Genomic DNA, 18,609 nt, shown 5'->3' with positions numbered 1-18,609 from the left:
TTTTCTGCCTTCTTACTGCCATGTCAACATGCTCACATTTTCTCAGATCTGTGCCTTCTGTCCTTTTATAACTGCTTCTCCATATAATCCCATCTATCTACAGGCTTTAAGTACCAATTCATGCTCTCATTTCCCCTTAAAGCTTCTGCCACCCCTTCAATTATACTTTGATTGTTCTCCTTTGAATTCATCCTTGGAACTCCCATATCCAGTACTTTGGCATTTCATTTTTTAAAATTTTTTATTGTTATGTTAATCACCATATATTACATCATTAGTTTTTGATGTAGTGTTCTATGATTCATTGTTTGTGCATAACACCCAGTGCTCCACGCAGAATGTGCCCTCTTTAATACCCATCACCAGGCTAACCCATCCCCCTACCCTCCTCCCCTCTAGAACCCTCAGTTTGTTTTTCAGAGTCCATCGTCTCTCATGGTTCGTCTCCCCATCCGCCTTACTCCCCTTCATTCTTCCCCTCCTGCTATCTTCCTCTTTTTCTTTTTTCTTAACATATGTTGCATTATTTGTTGCAGAAGTACAGATCTGTGATTCAACTGTCTTCACAATTCACAGCACTCACCATAGCACATACCCTCCCCAATGTCTACCACCCAGCCACCCCATCCCTCCCACCCCCCACCACTCCAGCAACCCTCCGTTTGTTTGCTGAGATTAAGAATTCTTCATATCAGTGAGGTCATATGATACATGTCTTTCTCTGATTGACTTATTTCACTCAGCATAACACCCTCCAGTTCCAACCACGTAATTGCAAATGGCAAGATCTCATTCCTTTTGATGGCTGCATAATATTCCATTGTGTATATATACCACTTCTTCTTTATCCATTCATCTGTCGATGGACATCTTGGCTCTTTCCACAGTTTGGCTATTGTGGACATTGCTGCTATAAACATCAGGGTGCACATACCCCTTTGGATCCCTACATTTCTGTCTTTGGGGTAAATACCCAGTAGTGCAATGGTTGGATTCTATGGTAGCTCTATTTTCAACTGTTTGAGGAACCTCCATACTGTTTTCCAGAGTGGTTGCACCAGCTTGCATTCCCACCAACAGTGTAGGAGGGTTCCCCTTTTCCGCATCCCCCCAACATCTGTCGTTTCCTGACTTGTTAATTTTAGCCATCTGACTGGTGTAAGGTGGTATCTCATTGAGGTTTTGATTTGGATTTCCCTGATGTCGAGCGATGTTCAGCACTTTTTCATGTCTCTCTTGGCCATTTGGGTGTCCTCTTTGGAAAAATGTCTGTTCATGTCTTCTACCCATTTCTTGATTGGATTATTTGTTCTTTGGGTGTTGAGTTTGATAAGTTCTTTGTAGATTTTGGATACTAGCCCTTTATCTGATATGTCATTTCCAAATATTTTCTCCCATTCTGTCAATTGTCTTTTGGTTTTGTGGACTGTTTCTTTGGCTGTGCAAAAGCTTTTTATCTGATGAAATCCCAATACTTCATTTTTGCCCTTGCTTCCCTTCCCTTTGGCGATGTTTCTAGGAAGAAGTTGCTGTGGCTACGGTCAAAGAGTCTGCTGCCTGTGTTCTCCTTTAGGATTTTGATGGACTCCTGTCTCACATTTAGGTCTTTCAACCATTTGGAGTCTATTTTTGTGTGTGGTGTAAGGAAATGGTCCAGTTTCATTCTTCTGCATGTGGCTGTCCAATTTTCCCAACACCATTTGTTGAAGAGACTGTCTTTTTGCCATTAGACATTCTTTCCTGCTTTGTCAAAGATTAGTTGACCATAGTGTTGAGGGTCCATTTCTGGGCTCTCTATCCTGTTCCATTGCTCTATGTGTCTGTTTTTGTGCAAGTATCATACTGTCTTGATGATGACAGCTTTGTAATAGAGCTGGAATTCCGGAATTGTGATGCCACCGGCTTTGCTTTTCTTTTTCAATATTCCTCTGGCTATTCGGGGTCTTTTCTGGTTCCCTACAAATTTTAGGATTATTTGTTCCATTTCTTTGAAAAAAGTGGATGGTATTTTGATGGGGATTGCCTTGAAAGTGTAGATTGCTCTAGGTAGCATTGATATCTTCACAATATTTGTTCTTCCAATCCATGAGCATGGAACGTTTTTCCATTTCTTTGTGTCTTCAATTTCTTTCATGAGTATTTTATAGTTTTCTGAGTACAGATCCTTTGCCTCTTTGGTTAAATTTATTCCTAGGTATCTTATGGTTTTGGGTGCAATTGTAAATGGGATTGACTCCTTGATTTGTCTCTCTTCTGTCTTGTTGTTGGTGTATAAGAACGCCACTGATTTCTGTGCATTGATTTTATATCCTGCCACTTGACTGAATTCCTGTATGACTTCTAGCAGTTTTGGGGTGGAGTTTTTGGGTTTTCCACATACAGTATCCTATCATCTGCAAAGAGTGAGAGTTTGACTTCTTCTTTGCCAATTTGGATGCCTTTGATTTCTTTTTGTTGTCTGATTGCTGTGGCTAGGCCTTCTACTACTATATTGAATAGCAGTGGTGATAGTGGACATCCCTGCCGTGTTCCTGACCTTAGGGGAAAATCTCTCAGCTTTTCCCCATTGAGAATGATATTTGCTGTAGGTTTTTCATAGATGGCTTTTATGATATTGAGGTATGTACCCTCTATCCCTATACTCTGAAGTGTTTTGATCAAGAAAGGATGCTGTACTTTGTCAAATGCTTTTTCTGTATCTATTGAGACGATCATATGATTCTTGTTCTTTCTTCTGTTAATGTATTGTATCACGTTGATTGATTTGCGGATGTTGAACCAGCCTTGCAGCCCAGGGATAAATCCCCACTTGGTCATGGTGAATAATCCTTTTAATGTACTGTTGGATCCTATTGGCTAGTATTTTGGTGAGAATTTTTGCATCCATGTTCATCAAGGTTATTGGTCTTTAATTCTCCTTTTTGATGAGGTCTTTGTCTGTTTTGGGGATCAAGGTGTGCTGGCCTCTTAAAATGAGTTTGGAAGTTTTCCTTCCATTTCTATTTTTTGGAACAGTTTCAGGAGAATAGATATTAATTCTTCTTTAAATGTCTGATAGAATTCCCCTGGGAAGCCATCTGGCCCTGGGCTTTTGTTTATTGGGAGATTTTTGATAAGTCCTTCAATTTCCTTAGTGGTTATAGGTCTGTTCAGGTTTTCTCTTTCTTCCTGGTTCAATTTTGGTAGTTGATACATCTCTAGGGTTGCACCCATTTCTTCCAGGTTATCTAATTTGCTGGCCTAGAGTTGCTCATAATATGTTCATATAATTGTTTGTGTTTCTTTGGTGTTGGTTGTGATCTCTTTCGTTCATGATTTTGTTGAGTTGGGTCATTTCTCTTTTCTTTTTGAGAAGTCTGGCCAGCGGTTTATCAATCTTGTTAATTCTTTCAAAGAACTAGTTTCGTTGATCTGTTCTACAGTCCTTTGCTTTCTATTTCATTAATTTCTGCTCTGATCTTTATTATTTCTCTTCTCCTGCTGGGTTTAGGCTTTATTTGCTGTTCACTCTCCATCTCCTTTAGGTGTCGGGTTAGGTTGTGTATTTGAGACCTTTCTTGTTTCTTGAGAGAGGCTTGTATGGCTATATACTTTCCTCTCAGGACTGCCTTTGCTGTATCCCAAAGATTTTAAACAGTTGTGTTTTCATTTTCATTGGTTTCCATGAATTTTTTTAATTTTTCTTTAATCTCCCGATTGACCCATTCTTTCTTTAGTAGGATGCTCTTTAGCCTGCATGTATTTGAGTTCTTTCCAACTTTCCTCTTTTAATTGAGTTCTAGTTTCAAAGCATCGTGTTCTGAAAACATGCAGGGAATGATCCCAATCTTTTGGTACTGGTCGAGACCTGATTTTTGATGTAGGATCAATTCTGGAGAATTTTCCATGGGCACTAGAGAAGAATGTGTATTCCGTTGCTTTGGGATGGAATGTTCTGAATATGTCTGTGAAGTCCATTTGGTCCAGTGTGTCATTTAAAGTCTTTATTTCCTTGTTGACCTTTTGCTTAGATGATCTGTCCATTTCAGTGAGGGGGGTGTTAAAGTCCCCCACTATTATTGTAGTGTCGTCAATGTATTTCTTTTCCTTTGGTATTAATTGCCTTATATAATTGGCTGCTCCCATGTTAGGGGCATAGATATTTCCAATTGTTAGATCTTCTTGTTGGATAGACCCTTTAAGTAGGATATAGTGTCCTTCCTCATCTCTTATTACAGTTTTTGTTTTAAAATCGAATTTGCCTGATATAAGAATTGCCACCCCAGCTTTCTTTTGGTGTCCATTAGCATGGTAAATGGTTTTCCACCCCCTCACTTTCAATGTGGGGGTGTCTTTGGTCTAAAATGAGTGTCTTGCAGACAGCATATTTATGGGTCTTGTTTTTTAATCCAATCTGATAGCCTGTGTCTTTTGATTGGGGCATTTAGCCCATTTACATTCAGGGTAACTATTGAAAGGTATGAATTTAGTGGCATTGTTTTGCCTGTGTGGTGACTCTTAATGTATATTGTCTGTGTTCCTTTCTGATCTATGCTGCTTTTAGGCTCTGTTTTTGCTTAGAGGACCCCTTTCAATATTTCTTGTAGGGCTGGTTTCGTATTTGCAAATTCCTTTTGTTTTTGTTTGTCCTGGAAGCTTTTTACCTCTCCTTCAATTTTCAATGACAGCCTAGCTGGATATAGTATTCTTGGCTGCATATTTTTTCTCGTTTAGTGCCCTGAAGATATCTTGCCAGTCCTTTCTGGCCTGCCAGGTCTCTGTGGATAGGTATGTTGCCAATCTAATATTTCTACCATTGTAGGTTACAGATCTCTTCTTCCGAGCTGCTTTCATGATTTTCTCTTTGTCTCTGAGACTTGTAAGTTTTACTATTAGATGTCGGGGTGTTGACCTATTATTATTGATTTTGAGAGGGGTTCTCTGTGCCTCCTGGATTTTGATGCCTGTTTCCTTCCTCACATTAGGGAAGTTCTCTGCTATTATTTGCTCTAATATACCTTCTGCCCCTCTCTCTCTTTCTTCTTCTTCTGGGATCCCAATTATTCTAATGTTGTTTCGTCTTATCGTATCAGTTATCCCTCGAATTCTGCCCTCGTGATCCTGTAGTTGTTTCTCTCTCTTTTTCTCAGCCTCTTTATTTTCCTTCATTTGGTCTTCTATATCGCTGATTCTCTCTTCTGCCTCATTTATCCTAGCAGTTAGTGCCCCCATTTTTGATTGCACCTCATTAATAGCCTTTTTGATTTCGACTTGGTTATATTTTAGTTCTTTTATTTCTCCAGAACGGGTTTCTCTAATAACTTCCACGGTTTTTTCAATCCAAGCTAGTATCTTTAAAGTCATGATTCTTAACTCTAGGTCCGACATCGTACTAATGTCCGTATTGAGTAGGTCCCTGGCTGACAGTACTACCTTTTATTCTTTTTGCTGAGGTGATTTTTTTCCTCTTGTCATTTTGTCCAGAGGAGAACAGATGAATGAGAGATCAAAATGCTAACAGGTTAACAATGTCCCCAGCAAATATACTCTATACAAATCAGAAAAGACCTGAAACCAGGGGAAAAGAAAGGGAAAGAAAGAGAAAAGAAAGAGAAAAAAAAAAGATAATAAAAAAGATAAAAACAAAAACAGAACTATACAAAAAAAGCAGAATATGATCAAATATGATCAGACTAGTGTATAGATCAGTGCCACATACTAGATTTTGGGTTTATTTTGGTCTGTTAGAAAAAAGTGCCTCCTAAAATTTTACAGGAAGAAAGACATATATGTACCAAATAAGGGTTGATACAATGAAGGGATGTAAGATGACTGTAAAGATGAAAATTATAAAAGATTTTATAAAAGGAATTGATAAGAAGTCGTTTGAAAAAAGAAAGAAGAAGATTAAAAAAAAAAAGAAAAGGAGAGAATGTGATCAGTCAGGAGACTAGAACAAAACCATACACTAGTTATTTAGGGTATATTTTGATCTGTTAGAAGAAACTGTATCTCAACATTTTAAAGAGAGAACAACTTATATATATATATGCCAAAAATAAGGGTAACTACTATGAAGGGATAAAATATGACTCTAAAAATGAAAGATAAAAAATGTTTTTTTTTTAAAAAGGGATTGATAAGATGGTTGAAAAAGGGAAAAAGAGAAATTAAAAAAAAAACAGTTAAAAAAATTAATTTTGATGACCTAATGAATCATGGTAAAAAAAGCCATGAATTCTGTGTGCAGTATTCCCCTAGCGCTGGAGTTCTCCCGTTCTCCTTGATCGGTAAACTTGGTCTTGGCTTGCTGGCTGTTCGGGCTGATCTTTTGGGGGACGGGCCTGTTGCCGTGGTTTCCAAATGTCTTTGCCAGAGGCTGAATTGCCCCGCCCTTGTCGGTTCGGGCTAAGCAAGCTGCTCGGGTTTGTTCTCAGGAGATTTTGTTCCCTGCAAGCTCTCGGTATAGCTTTGGAGGACCAGGGTGAAAATGTTGGCCTCCCAATCTCCACCCAGAGGAGCTTAGACCTCGGGGCCCCGCTCCTCAGTGCGCCCCCAGAGAAAAGCAGTCACTCCCGTCTCCCTGGTCTCCGGCTGCACTCTGTGCTCACCCGGCCTGTGACCGAGCATTTCCATCTCTGGCACCCGACCCAGTGTGGACTCTCCAAACCCAGCAGATCCCTGCAGTGCGCTCCTGCGCCGCTCCTCCCGGGGGAGGAAGGGGAGTCTCCCTGGCTCTGCCGCTTGCTGGGTCCCTGCTGGAGGAGCAGTGGCCCGACTGGGCCGCGGATCACAGTTTATGGCCACCTCGAGCTGAGAGCCTGCACCTCGGCTCCGTCTCTGCAGCCGGCTTCTCCGCTACATACCTGAGAGCTCTGCTGCACTCAGGCACCCCCAGTCTTTCTGTGACCCCAAGGGTCCTGAGACCACACTGTCCCGGGAGGATTCCACCCCCCGCTTAGCCACTGGAGCCACATCCCTCAGCGGAGCCGACTTCTAAAAGTTCCGATTTTGTGCTCCGTGGCTCTATCACTTGCCAGAAGCGGCCGACGGAGGCCCCCTCCCCCGCCGTCTGTCCTCCCGAATTTCGCCTTGGATTCACTTCTCGGCACGTCCTACCTTCCAGTAAGTGGTCGCTTATCTGTTCAGAGAGTTGTTGCTATTCTTCTCTTTGATCTCCTGTTGAGTTCTTAGGTGTTCAGAATGGTTTGATCCCTATTCAGCTGAATTCCTGAGACCAGACAAAATCCAGGTCTCCTACTCCTCTGCCATCTTGCTGCGGCCCCTGGCATTTCATTTTTTTGTAATGCTAGTTTCAACTGTTTGATTTGCATGTTCTCTACATCACTAGACTTCAGGCGCTTTAAGGCAAAATAGTATCTTAAAGGTTTTTTGCATAATCTTCAGGATCATTGTTGATATTCCTGAAGCACTTACTAAGTGAATCAAGTAATTACTGGTGATGCTTGATATTAGAGATTTAGTTTCCCTTGGAGAAATATTTGATTTCTCTATATAGAGTGTAAGCATTTACTTTGAGGTAGAAAATTTGCATTTCTAAGAAACTAAAATGCCTTGAAAATTTTTTATTTTTGCACTCATTTGTTCTGTATTTTCAGGACTGCTGGGAAAGATCCTCATGGCTATCCGGGATGCAGGTTTTGAAATCTCAGCTATGCAGATGGTAGGTAGTTTGCAATAACTCATGATCTATTGACAGATTTCTTTTTTTAATGTTTTATATTGAATTTTCTCTGTGCACTTGTGAATTCAACACATTAAAAAGATATAGTTACTGAACTTGACAACCTTATAACAAAAAATGTTTTTGAAATTACTTTACCGATATAATCTTTCACTGAGGGAACTAAAATTCAAACCGTACACCTAATTTAAGATTATAAAACAGGTTTATACAGTTCCTGAAACTTTGGTTGCAAAATAAGTATCGATGGAAACAATGTATTTAGTTCCTACAAACAAAAAATAGAATTGAGTAGTTAATACTGAGCTCTCTGTTATTTGGTGACTAAGAAGAGAATGGAGAAAGAGAATCAGTTGAGATTTTCTCCTTAAGTAGGACGTTTTCCTGACTTCTGGGCTTTCCCTCAGAACCTTCTTTGGAGTTAGCACATTTTAGCTTCTGTTGGCAGTCACACCACTTGACCTCCAAAACCCACAACTGTTCAGAATTGCCTAGTGGATGCATTTATAGGAAACCCTTCACTGAGGAAACAACACCCACTTCCGTAGAGCTCTCATACCTTTGTGCTGTATTTACCAGTGCACTTGACAAAAAATTGGGTACAAGTTGTAATAGGAATCAGCTAAACAATTTGGGTTTTACAGTGTGTGAAGACAGCAAGTTTTTGCTATTTTGATAATGAAATACTGACTTTGGAGCTGAGATTTTTCTTATCAATATAATTTATGTGTTCTTTTCCTGAAAAGGAACTGCTTTTGATTTCTGCTAAGTATTAGCATCACCCAAAATCAGGGGTCAGGGTGGGAACTGGGATTCTGACAGTTTTGTGTCCCTAATTGGTAGGAATGCCCACAAACCAAAAAAAGGGCAGAAATATCAACTAGTTTGCAGAGTCATCAGGGAAAACTTGGAGACTAATAAGAAAGTTAGAGAATCTTACCTATGATTATAAAGAAATTGTTAGCCAAAATGTTCTGAAAGTATTAGCTTGGTGATGTATTCATAGGATTGTAGGACCTGCTTTAAAAATGTGTGTTTTGTAGAAAATTTGGATTTTTTTTAAAGATTATATTTATTTGACAGAGAGAGACACAGCACAAGAGGGAACATAAGCAGAGGGAGTGGGAGAGGGAGAAGCAAGTTTCCCCCGCTGAGCAGGGAGCCCAATGTGGGGCTCAATCCCAGGACCCTGGGATCATGACCTGAGCTGAAGGCAGATGCTTAATGACTGAGCCACCCAGGCGCCCCTAGAAAATTTAGATTTAAACATTGATCTAACTCTAGGCCCTCAACCTAGCATAGTTGGCCAGAGTAGGTGTTCGGTGAAAACAAGAATAATAATTAAGAAAATGATTGATTGAGCCTATGGGGGAGGCATGATACTTTAGTGGCAATCTCAGTCATTGAGTTTTGGAGTCAGGAAGCTCTATTTCTGAATTGTCGGTCAGCTTCCTTTTAAACTCGTGGGTCTGCTGGCCAGTGAGAACATTATTTGCCTCAATGGATTATTTTAGGAATTAAATGAAATAACCTTAGGCAATGCCTTGTAGAATTTCCAGGGCAAATTATAAGTACTTAATAAGTTATACGTTCTACTATTTTGTTATATTAAAAGTACAAGTTGTGGGACTATAGGCTAAAACACTGAAATCAAACAAAATTCACTACCTGTAATAGTTATGTTGCCTGTGAAATAAATCCTCCCAGTTTGAATTAATGCCCGGGTAGTCAGAAATTTCTCAGTCATCTTCAATTCCGGTGACAATAAAGAAACAAAGTAGGGGAGAAAATAAAATTGTAAATTCTGAGGCTATTTTTTTAAAAAAATTTAAGGTCTTAGTCCTTGAGACCCTAGAACGTAATGGAATTTTATTTTATTTTTTTATTTTTATTTTTTTAATGGTATTTTTTTTTTTTAAGATTTTATTTATTTATTTGACACAGACAGAGAAAGCACAAGTAGACAGAGCGGCAGGCAGAGGGAGAGGTAGAAGTAGGCTCTCCACTGAGCAGGGAGCTGGACGTGGGGCTCGATACCAGGACCTCAGGTTCATGACCTGAGCCGAAGGCAGCCGCTCAACCAACTGAGCCACCCAGGCCTGCAATTTGCCCCTGCAATTTTATTTTTAACTAAATTTGAATCCAGCCTGGAAATGCTTTACTATGAACGAGACGGGATTTTTCTGAATGCTTGGGAGGAAAAGTGTATTATTTTTAGCTGCTACAAAATCTGAAGTACTTTTCCTTAGTAATATTTTTTGGGCCACTAACCTATCAGTAGACAACATGACATTGCATATAAATTTTTCGTGTGTGTTGAGAATGAGGTTTTATCGAAGAGAGGTATACTGTAGTGGTTAAGAGCATGACCAGTGGGGTCAGATTGCTTGAGATGGAACACAGATCTGAAAGTTAGATAACCTTATGTCATGGGGTCATTGTGAGGATTAAATGAGATGATGCATGAAAGCAATGGAATACACATTCTTCTCTAGTGCCCATGGAATATTCTCCAGAATAGATCACATCCTAGGTCACAAATCAGGTCTCAACAGGTACCAAAAGATTGGGATTATTCGCTGCATATTTTCAGACCACAATGCTTTGAAACTAGAACTCAGTCACAAGAAGAAAGTCGGAAAGAACTCAAATACATGCAGGCTAAAGAGCATCCTACTAAAGAATGAATGGGTCAACGAGGAAGTTAAAGAAGAATTAAAAAAATTCATGGAAAGCAATGAAAATGAAAACACAACTGTTCAAAATCTTTGGGATACAGCAAAGGCAGTCCCGAGAGGAAACTATATAGCAATCCAAGCCTTTCTCAAGAAACAAGAAAGGTCTCAAATACACAACCTAACCCTACACCTAAAGGAGCTAGAGAAAAAACAGCAAATAAAGCCTAATCCCAGCAGGAGAAGAGAAATTATAAAGATCAGAGCAGAAATCAATGACATAGAAACCCAAAGAACAGTAGAACAGATCAACGAAACTAGGAGCTGGTTCTTTGAAAGAATTAACAAGATTGATAAACCCCTGGCCAGACTTATCAAAAAGAAAAGAGAAAGGACCCAACTCAACGAAATCATGAATGAAAGAGGAGAGATCACAACTAACACCAAAGAAACACAAACAATTATAAGAACATATTATGAGCAACTCTATGCCAGCAAATTAGATAATCTGGAAGAAATGGATGCATTCCTGGAGATGTATCAACTACCAAAACTGAATCAGGAAGAAATAAAAAACCTGAACAGACCTATAGCCACTAAGGAAATTGAAGCAGTCATCAAAAATCTCCCAACAAACAAGAGCCCAGGGCCAGATGGCTTCCCAGGGGAATTCTACCAAACATTTCAGAAGAATTAATACCTATTCTCCTGAAATTGTTCCAAAAAATAGAAATGGAAGGAAAACTTCCAAACTCATTTTATGAGGCCACCATTACCTAGATCCCCAAACCAGACAAAGACCTCATCAAAAAGGAGAATTACAGACCAATATCCTTGATGAACATGGATGCAAAAATTCTCACCAAAATACTAGCCAGTAGGATCCAACAGTACATTAAAAGGATTATTCACCACGACCAAGTGGCATTTATCCCTGAGCCGCAAGGTTGGTTCAACATCCACAAATCAATCAACGTGATACAATACATTAACAGAAGAAAGAACAAGAATCATATGTTCCTCTCAATAGATGCCGAAAAAGCATTTGACAAAGTACAGCATCCTTTCTTGATCAAAACTCTTCAGAGTATAGGGATAGAGGGTACATACCTCAATATCATAAAAGCCATCTATGAGAAACCTACAGCGAATATCATTCTCAATGGGGAAAATCTTAGTGCTTTCCTCCTAAGTTCAGGAACATGGTAGGGATGTCCACTATCACCACTGCTAGTCAACATTGTATTAAAAGTCCTAGCCACAGCAATCAGACAACAAAAAGAAATCAAAGGCCTCCAAATCGGCAAAGAAGAAGTCAAACTCTCACTGTTTGCAGATGATATGATACTTTATGTGGAAAACCCAAAAGACTCCACCCCAAAACTGCTAGAACTCATACAGAAATTCAGTAAATGACAGGATATAAAACAATGCACAGAAATCAGTGGCATTCCTATACACCAACAACAAGACAGAAGAGAGAGAAATTAAGGAGTCGATCCCATTTACAATTGCACCCAAAACCATAAGATACCTAGGAATAAATCTAACCAAAGAGGTAAAAGATCTGTACTCAGAAAACTATAAAATACTCATGAAAGAAATTGAAGAAGACACTAAGAAATGGAAAAACATTCCATGCTCATGGATTGGAAGAACAAACATTGTGAAGATGTCCATGCTACCTAGAGCAATCTACACATTCAGTGCAATCCCCATCAAAATACCATCCACTTTTTTTCAAAGAAATTGAATAAATAATCCTAAAATTTGTAGGGAACCAGAAGAGACCCCGAATAGCCAGAGGAATATTGAAAAAGAAAAGCAAAGCTGGCAGCATCACAATTCCGGAGTTCCAGCTCTATTACAAAGCTGTCATCATCAAGACAGTATGATACTTGTGCAAAAACAGACACATAGATCAATGGAACAGAATAGAGAGCCCAGAAATGGACCCTCAACTCTATGGTCAACTAATCTTTGACAAAGCAGGAAAGAATGTCCAATGGCAAAAAGACAGTCTCTTCAACAAATGGTGTTGGGAAAATTGGACAGCCACATGCAGAAGAATGAAACTGGACCATTTCCTTACACCACACACAAAAATAGACTCCAAATGGTTGAAAGACCTAAATGTGAGACAGGAGTCCATCAAAATCCTAAAGGAGAACACAGGCAGCAGACTCTTTGACCGTAGCCACAGCAACTTCTTCCTAGAAACATCGCCAAAGGGAAGGGAAGCAAGGGCAAAAATGAAGTATTGGGATTTCATCAGATAAAAAGCTTTTCCATGGCAAAAGAAACAGTCCACAAAACCAAAAGTGAACCGACAGAATGGGAGAAGATATTTGGAAATCACATATCAGATAAAGGGCTAGTATCCAAAATCTATAAAGAACTTAAACTCAACACCCAAAGAACAAATGATCCAATCAAGAAATGGGCAGAGGACATGAACAGACTTTTTTCCAAAGAAGACATCCAAATGGCCAACAGACACATGAAAAAGTGCTCAAGTTCGCTCGGCATCAGGGAAATCCAAATCAAAACCTCCATGAGATACCGCCTCACTCCAGTCAGAATGGCTAAAATTAACAAGTCAGGAAACGACAGTTGCTGGCGGGGATGTGGAGAAAGGGAAACCCTCCTACACTGTTGGTGGAAATGCAAGCTGGTGCAACCACTCTGGAAAACAGTATGGGGGTTCCTCAAAAAGTTGAAAATAGAGCCAGCATACAATCCAGCCATTGCACTACTGGGTATTTACCACAAAGATACAAATGTAGGGATCCGAAGGGGTACGTGCACCCCGATGTTTATAGCAGCAATATCCACAATATCCAATTTGTGGAAAGAGCCAAGATGTCCATCGACAGATGAATGGATAAAGAAGAAGTGGTATATATACACAATGGAATATTATGCAGCCATCAAAAGGAATGAGATCTTGCCATTTACAACGATGTGGATGGAACTGGAGGGTGTTATGCTGAGTGAAATAATTCAATCAGAGAAAGACATGTATCATATGACCCCACTGATATGAGAAATTCTTAATGTCAGGAAACAAACTGAGGGTTGCTGGAGTGGGGGTGGGGTGCGAGGGATGGGGTGGCTGCGTGATGGACATTGGGGAGTGTATGTGCTATTATGAGTGCTGTGAATTGTGCAAGACTGTTGAATCGCATATCTGTACCTCCGAGAGAAATAATGCAATATATGTTAAGGGAAAAAAAAAGAAGAAAATAGAAGGAGGGGAATAATGAAGGGGGGTAAATCGGACGGGGAGTGAACCATGAGAGATGATGTACTCTGAAAAAGAAACTGAGGGTTCTAGAGGGGAGGGGTGTGGGGGATGGGTTAGCCTGGTGATGGTTATTAAAGAGGGCACGTTCTGTGTGGAGCACTGAGTGTTATGCACAAACAATGAGTCATGGAACACTACCTCAAAAACTAATGATGTAAGGTATGAGGATTAACATAACAATAAAAAGTTTAAAGAAAAAAATAGGAGGGGAAGAATGAAGGGGGGAATCGGATGGGGAGATGAACTATGAGAGACAATGGACTCTGAGAAAGAAACTGAGGGTTCTAGAGGGGAGAGGGGTGGTGGGATGGGTTGGCCTGGTTTTGGGTATTAAGAAGGGCACGTTCTGCATGGAGCACTAGGTGTTAGGTGCAAACAATGAGTCATGGATCACTACATCAAAAACTAATGATGTAATGTATGGTGATTACCATAATATAATAATAATAATAAAAGAATATTAAGACTTTTTTTTTCAAAGAAAAAATGAGATGTTGCATGTACAGGTCCTAGAACAGTGCTTTATACATTAAGTATTCAATAAATGTTATCTATTTTTATTACTGATGAGCTAATCTTTAACAACACCTTTTCATAGTACTTAATTTTTGCAAGGTTTATATTTTAAAGTAAAGAAAATATATCCAAGAGATCATAAATGCTGAGTGCTGAGTATGGTTCATTTTGTTCTTTTGGTGGTTGGCTTATGTTTTGTTTTGTTTCAATCCAGTTCAACATGGATCGAGTTAATGTTGAAGAGTTTTATGAAGTTTATAAAGGAGTGGTGTCTGAGTATAATGTAAGTATCAAAGTAAATGTAAAGCATTGTTACTGAAAACAGTTTGTGTATCTTAAATCTGGGGGATCTCAGTATAGTTGGTAATCATGCAATTATTCGCGAGTCTGCCAGTTGCCAGCTGATCATACCCAGTGACTGAGGCATTCTTACCTCTGAGAGCCACTCGATCATTTTTTAAAATATCTTACTGTTTCATTTGTGAAACAAAAATATACCACAATGAAAAAAAAGTTGCTGGGATATTGACACATTTGGACATTCTTTATGAAGTTTATAATATTCTCAGATTGAAAGACTCTCCAAAGTGCTTTAGAAAGTTAAAAGCAAATAGTTACAGTATAACACCATAGCATTATTTAACATCTACTTTAATGATATAAATGTAGGTAGAATCATCTGAAAATGTAACTGAGACTGAAGAAATAAGATTTAAAAGGAGTTGGTCAGAGGGCAATGAAATACATTCTGAAAACAAATGACTATTTGAATAAGCCAAATATTTTTCCTTAAAATAAAACATAGATATTTGATCAAAATTAGTTTCCTTCTGCTCCTTATAAAATTTTCTTAGATACATTTGTGCTGGTGGACTGCCTCCTCACCTACATTGTTTTACAGAGTTTGACTTTTTCTTTTTTTTTTTGGCATAAAGTTTACTGTTCTTGACAATGAGACTAGATTCTCCTTCTCACTTCTCTATGACTTTTCCTTTCAACCTTCCTTAAATAGGACAAATGCACTGGTCTGAGAACTGGCCTGAGCCTTTGTCTTATTTAGTCCTACAAAGTCAAGACTGATTGTGAAATCTATTTCATCCTCAGTGTACTGTTGGTTTCCACCCTTGTTTAGAGGAGCCAGAGTGGCTTTCCTTCTGTAACAGCTTATTCAACCTTAATCTTATGAGCTTCTTCATTTAGTTTTGCCTTTTCTTAAATGGAAGAATTTTAAAATGTGTTATCACTTAATTCAATCAGAGACAGCTGTTTTCCATTTCTTAGATCTCTTTTATATATTTTCTTTCTTTTATTTGTTAGAGTTTACTTTAGAAAATATGGTTGAAAACTGCTACCTTCTTCCATTCATGTTATATTATAGCTCTTCTGTACATAAGATCGACCCATGGAGACATATCTTTTGATCATCAGTTACATTCTCCTACAGTATCATGTAGTATTGAATTTGGTAACAGATAGTTGAGGACACTAGTGTAGTGTGCATATCTGAGATGGGCTATATTTCCCTTTGGAAAATAACTTTAAAAAACCCCTCATCTCTCACTTAATGTCTCCTATATTGTACTTTAAAATACTATACATGTAATTTATTTTTATGTAATACATATTTACTCAGGATTTTTTCTTTTGATTTGGGAAATTCTATTGTAAAACTAAAAACATCACAGGAATTTGAATGACAGTAGCAATATCATACTGTAATGTCAGGATATCCTGGCTGGAATAATTGGTGTTGATGTGCTTTCCTCTGTCTGATACTCTCAGTAAGATACTATCTGTAACTACTATTTAAATCTTGTGATATTAATAACAGAGTCTACTTAAGATAAAGAACATATGGGCTGTTTGGGAAGAAAATATTACATTACTTCAGAGTTAGCCTTGTGAGCCATTTTTAGGAATGCTTATCATTTTTTATTCAGCTTGAAATGGTTTATTTGGTGTAAAACAAATATTTCAAATTATAATTGGTTTAGAGTGTTCTGTTAATGGGAAAATGGAGTATATAAATGAATGAGAACATTATCCAGGTATCTTTATGAGATGTTCTGTATTTATATGATATAAAATTCTGTTGAAACTAAGGGAAGTTTCTTTGAAAATTTTGTCCAAAGGGAAATAAGAATGTTTTTATCCCAGTAATGTTTTGTTGAAGTAATTAATATTCTTATGAATCTTCTTATTCTAATGCTTTTAAAAGTGTTTTTTCCATTTACAATTCAGTTTTGTTTAAAGGAAGTTGTGTGAGGATCTGTATCTGTATACTACAAATGCATGTGATTGAAGTATCTTTTATTGGTTGAGACACCAAAAATCAGTTAGCAAATACTGAGTCTCACTTGCTATTGTGACCATTGTATTTCCCACTAGGCCTCTTATTTTTCATGACAGTTAATATTCAGGACTTGAGTTTAAGCTCAAGGAAAAGGTAAATTTTTAAATGCTGTATACTATTGGATGTCTCTTAGTTTTAGGAAGTTTATCTAATTCAAAAAGAAGACCCTGTAAAAATAATCTTAAGAGGCAACATAGTCTAAAGGGACAAAAACAGGTGATTTGATTCTTATTCTGACTTTCCATACAACACTTTATCCTCTTTGTCTCCAGATTCTTACTTATAAAATAAATGATAAGATATATAAGGTCATAATAGTGGGTCCACTTATTTATTTATCTAAATGTAAAGATATATTGGTGAAATGATCCTTTATTTTTTTTAAAGATTTTTATTTATTTATTTGACAGAGAGACACAGCGAGAGAGGGAACACAAGCAGGGGGAGTGGGAGAGGGAGAAGCAGGCTTCCTGCTGAGCAGGGAGCCCGATGCGGGGCTCGATCCCAGGACCCTGGGATCATGACCTGAGCTGAAGGCAGACGCTTAAGGACTGAGCCACCCAGGCGACCCTGAAATGATCCTCTTAAATGTAGGATGTATAGTGTGAAATAGGGCAGCGTCGCTGACATTGTTGTATCTGACATAATTCTTTGTAGTAGATTCGATGTTGCTCATCTATACTTATATTTGCTGCTTCAGCATTTGCAGTCATAAAAGTGATAATTCCTATCTCGTTGTGTTATCACAGCCCACTTATTTACTACATATATATACTGAGTAGCTACTATGTGCCAAACAATGTGTTAGATATCAAGTAGGGAGATGAACAAAAAAAAGCTCATGACCTGCATTCATGGAGCTTATGTTCTGGTGAGGATGGACATTAAATCAGATGATCCCATTATAAAAGACAGGAGTCAAAGGGCTGTGAAGGAAACAAACAGGTATTTTGGTTTTGGTAATTTTTTAATTAGTTAAAAACCTAGGTGACTTGAGAATTTTGTTGAGTCCGTTTTTTAAGGAGTATATTATGCTTTTGATGGAGTCCTTTTTCCAAGATGTTTTTTTCTTTCCATTTTGTACATTTGCATAGCCCTTTATGTCTGTATTTTTAGTGGTATTTGTGATTAACAATGAAAGACAAGGAGAGAGGCAAATGAAATAAAAGCAGACAAAATTCACTCCTCTCTTTTTGGATGGCATGTTCCTGCTGCCTTCTGCCCCTACTGAGAACTTGGCTCTTGACATTTATGTGTAGGCAGTACTTCAATATCATGAGACAGAAAATCAGATTCAACATAATTATCCATAAAAGATCAATTACATATGACCTTTGTGAAATAGCAAAGTGACTTCAGGGGGATACCTTTAGGGATGCTAATGAGTAGGGTTCTGTGTACTATATTAAGCGTGAAGCTCTTATGGCTTCTGGTACTTCTGGCGTTTCTATTAGGTGTGATGACTGAGTTCCAATTAATATTTAAATATTGTTCTGTAATAAATTACCTTTATTTTACGTTGTCATTGTATGTCATAAACTCTCCAAATTCATTAAAATGGCTTGCATGTCCCTATGTGATCTGACCTCATCTCTTACTGCTTTCCTGTGGTCTCACTTTAGCTCCTGATATCCTGGCTCCTTTACTGATCTTCATACACACCAACTGTACTTCTGCCTCAGAGTCTTTATATTTATTTTCACTTCTTCCTGAAGTATTTTTCCCCATGTAGAGAAGAAAAGAACATTCATTTAGTATTCCAGACACTGTGAGAGGTACTTTTCTTTGATCATGTTTTTCATTGTACCACTTCACATGTAGTTAAGAACCTTAAGAGTATACTTCCATTTCCCCCTCTGTATGTACTGTGGTTGTCATATGTTTTTATTTCTATTTCTATTATAAACCCTGTAACGCATTTTTAATATTTTTGCTTTAAATAATCTTTCACACCAACTAAAAACATATGTTTTATATTTACCCACATGTTTATCATTGTTTTGTATAGATCCCTGTCTGGTACTTTTTTCTGTCTGTCTGAAGAACTTCCTTTAACATTTCTTATGGTATAGGG

General features: G+C 38.2%; 1 protein-coding gene across 4 annotated transcripts in view; it reads left to right on the top strand.

Moving 5' to 3' along the window:
- NME7 (NME/NM23 family member 7) overlaps positions 1-18,609 on the top strand; it is a 311,708-nt gene that overhangs the window by 136,999 nt on the left and 156,100 nt on the right. For all 4 annotated transcript variants that reach the window (XM_073899976.1, XM_073899978.1, XM_073899977.1 and 1 more), the window contains 2 exons: positions 7,599-7,663; positions 14,397-14,465. In XM_073899976.1, the coding sequence (XP_073756077.1) occupies positions 7,599-7,663; positions 14,397-14,465 (134 nt within the window). The remainder of the gene's footprint in view (positions 1-7,598; positions 7,664-14,396; positions 14,466-18,609) is intronic.

Source organism: Callorhinus ursinus, unplaced genomic scaffold (assembly GCF_003265705.2).
Source record: "Callorhinus ursinus isolate GAN/ISIS: 27379988/994484 unplaced genomic scaffold, GSC_fseal_2.0 scaffold13, whole genome shotgun sequence".
In the NCBI taxonomy this organism is placed as follows: Eukaryota; Metazoa; Chordata; class Mammalia; order Carnivora; family Otariidae; genus Callorhinus; species Callorhinus ursinus.
The sequence above is the reverse complement of the archived record's forward strand: the minus strand, read 5'-3'. Positions and strand labels throughout refer to the sequence as shown.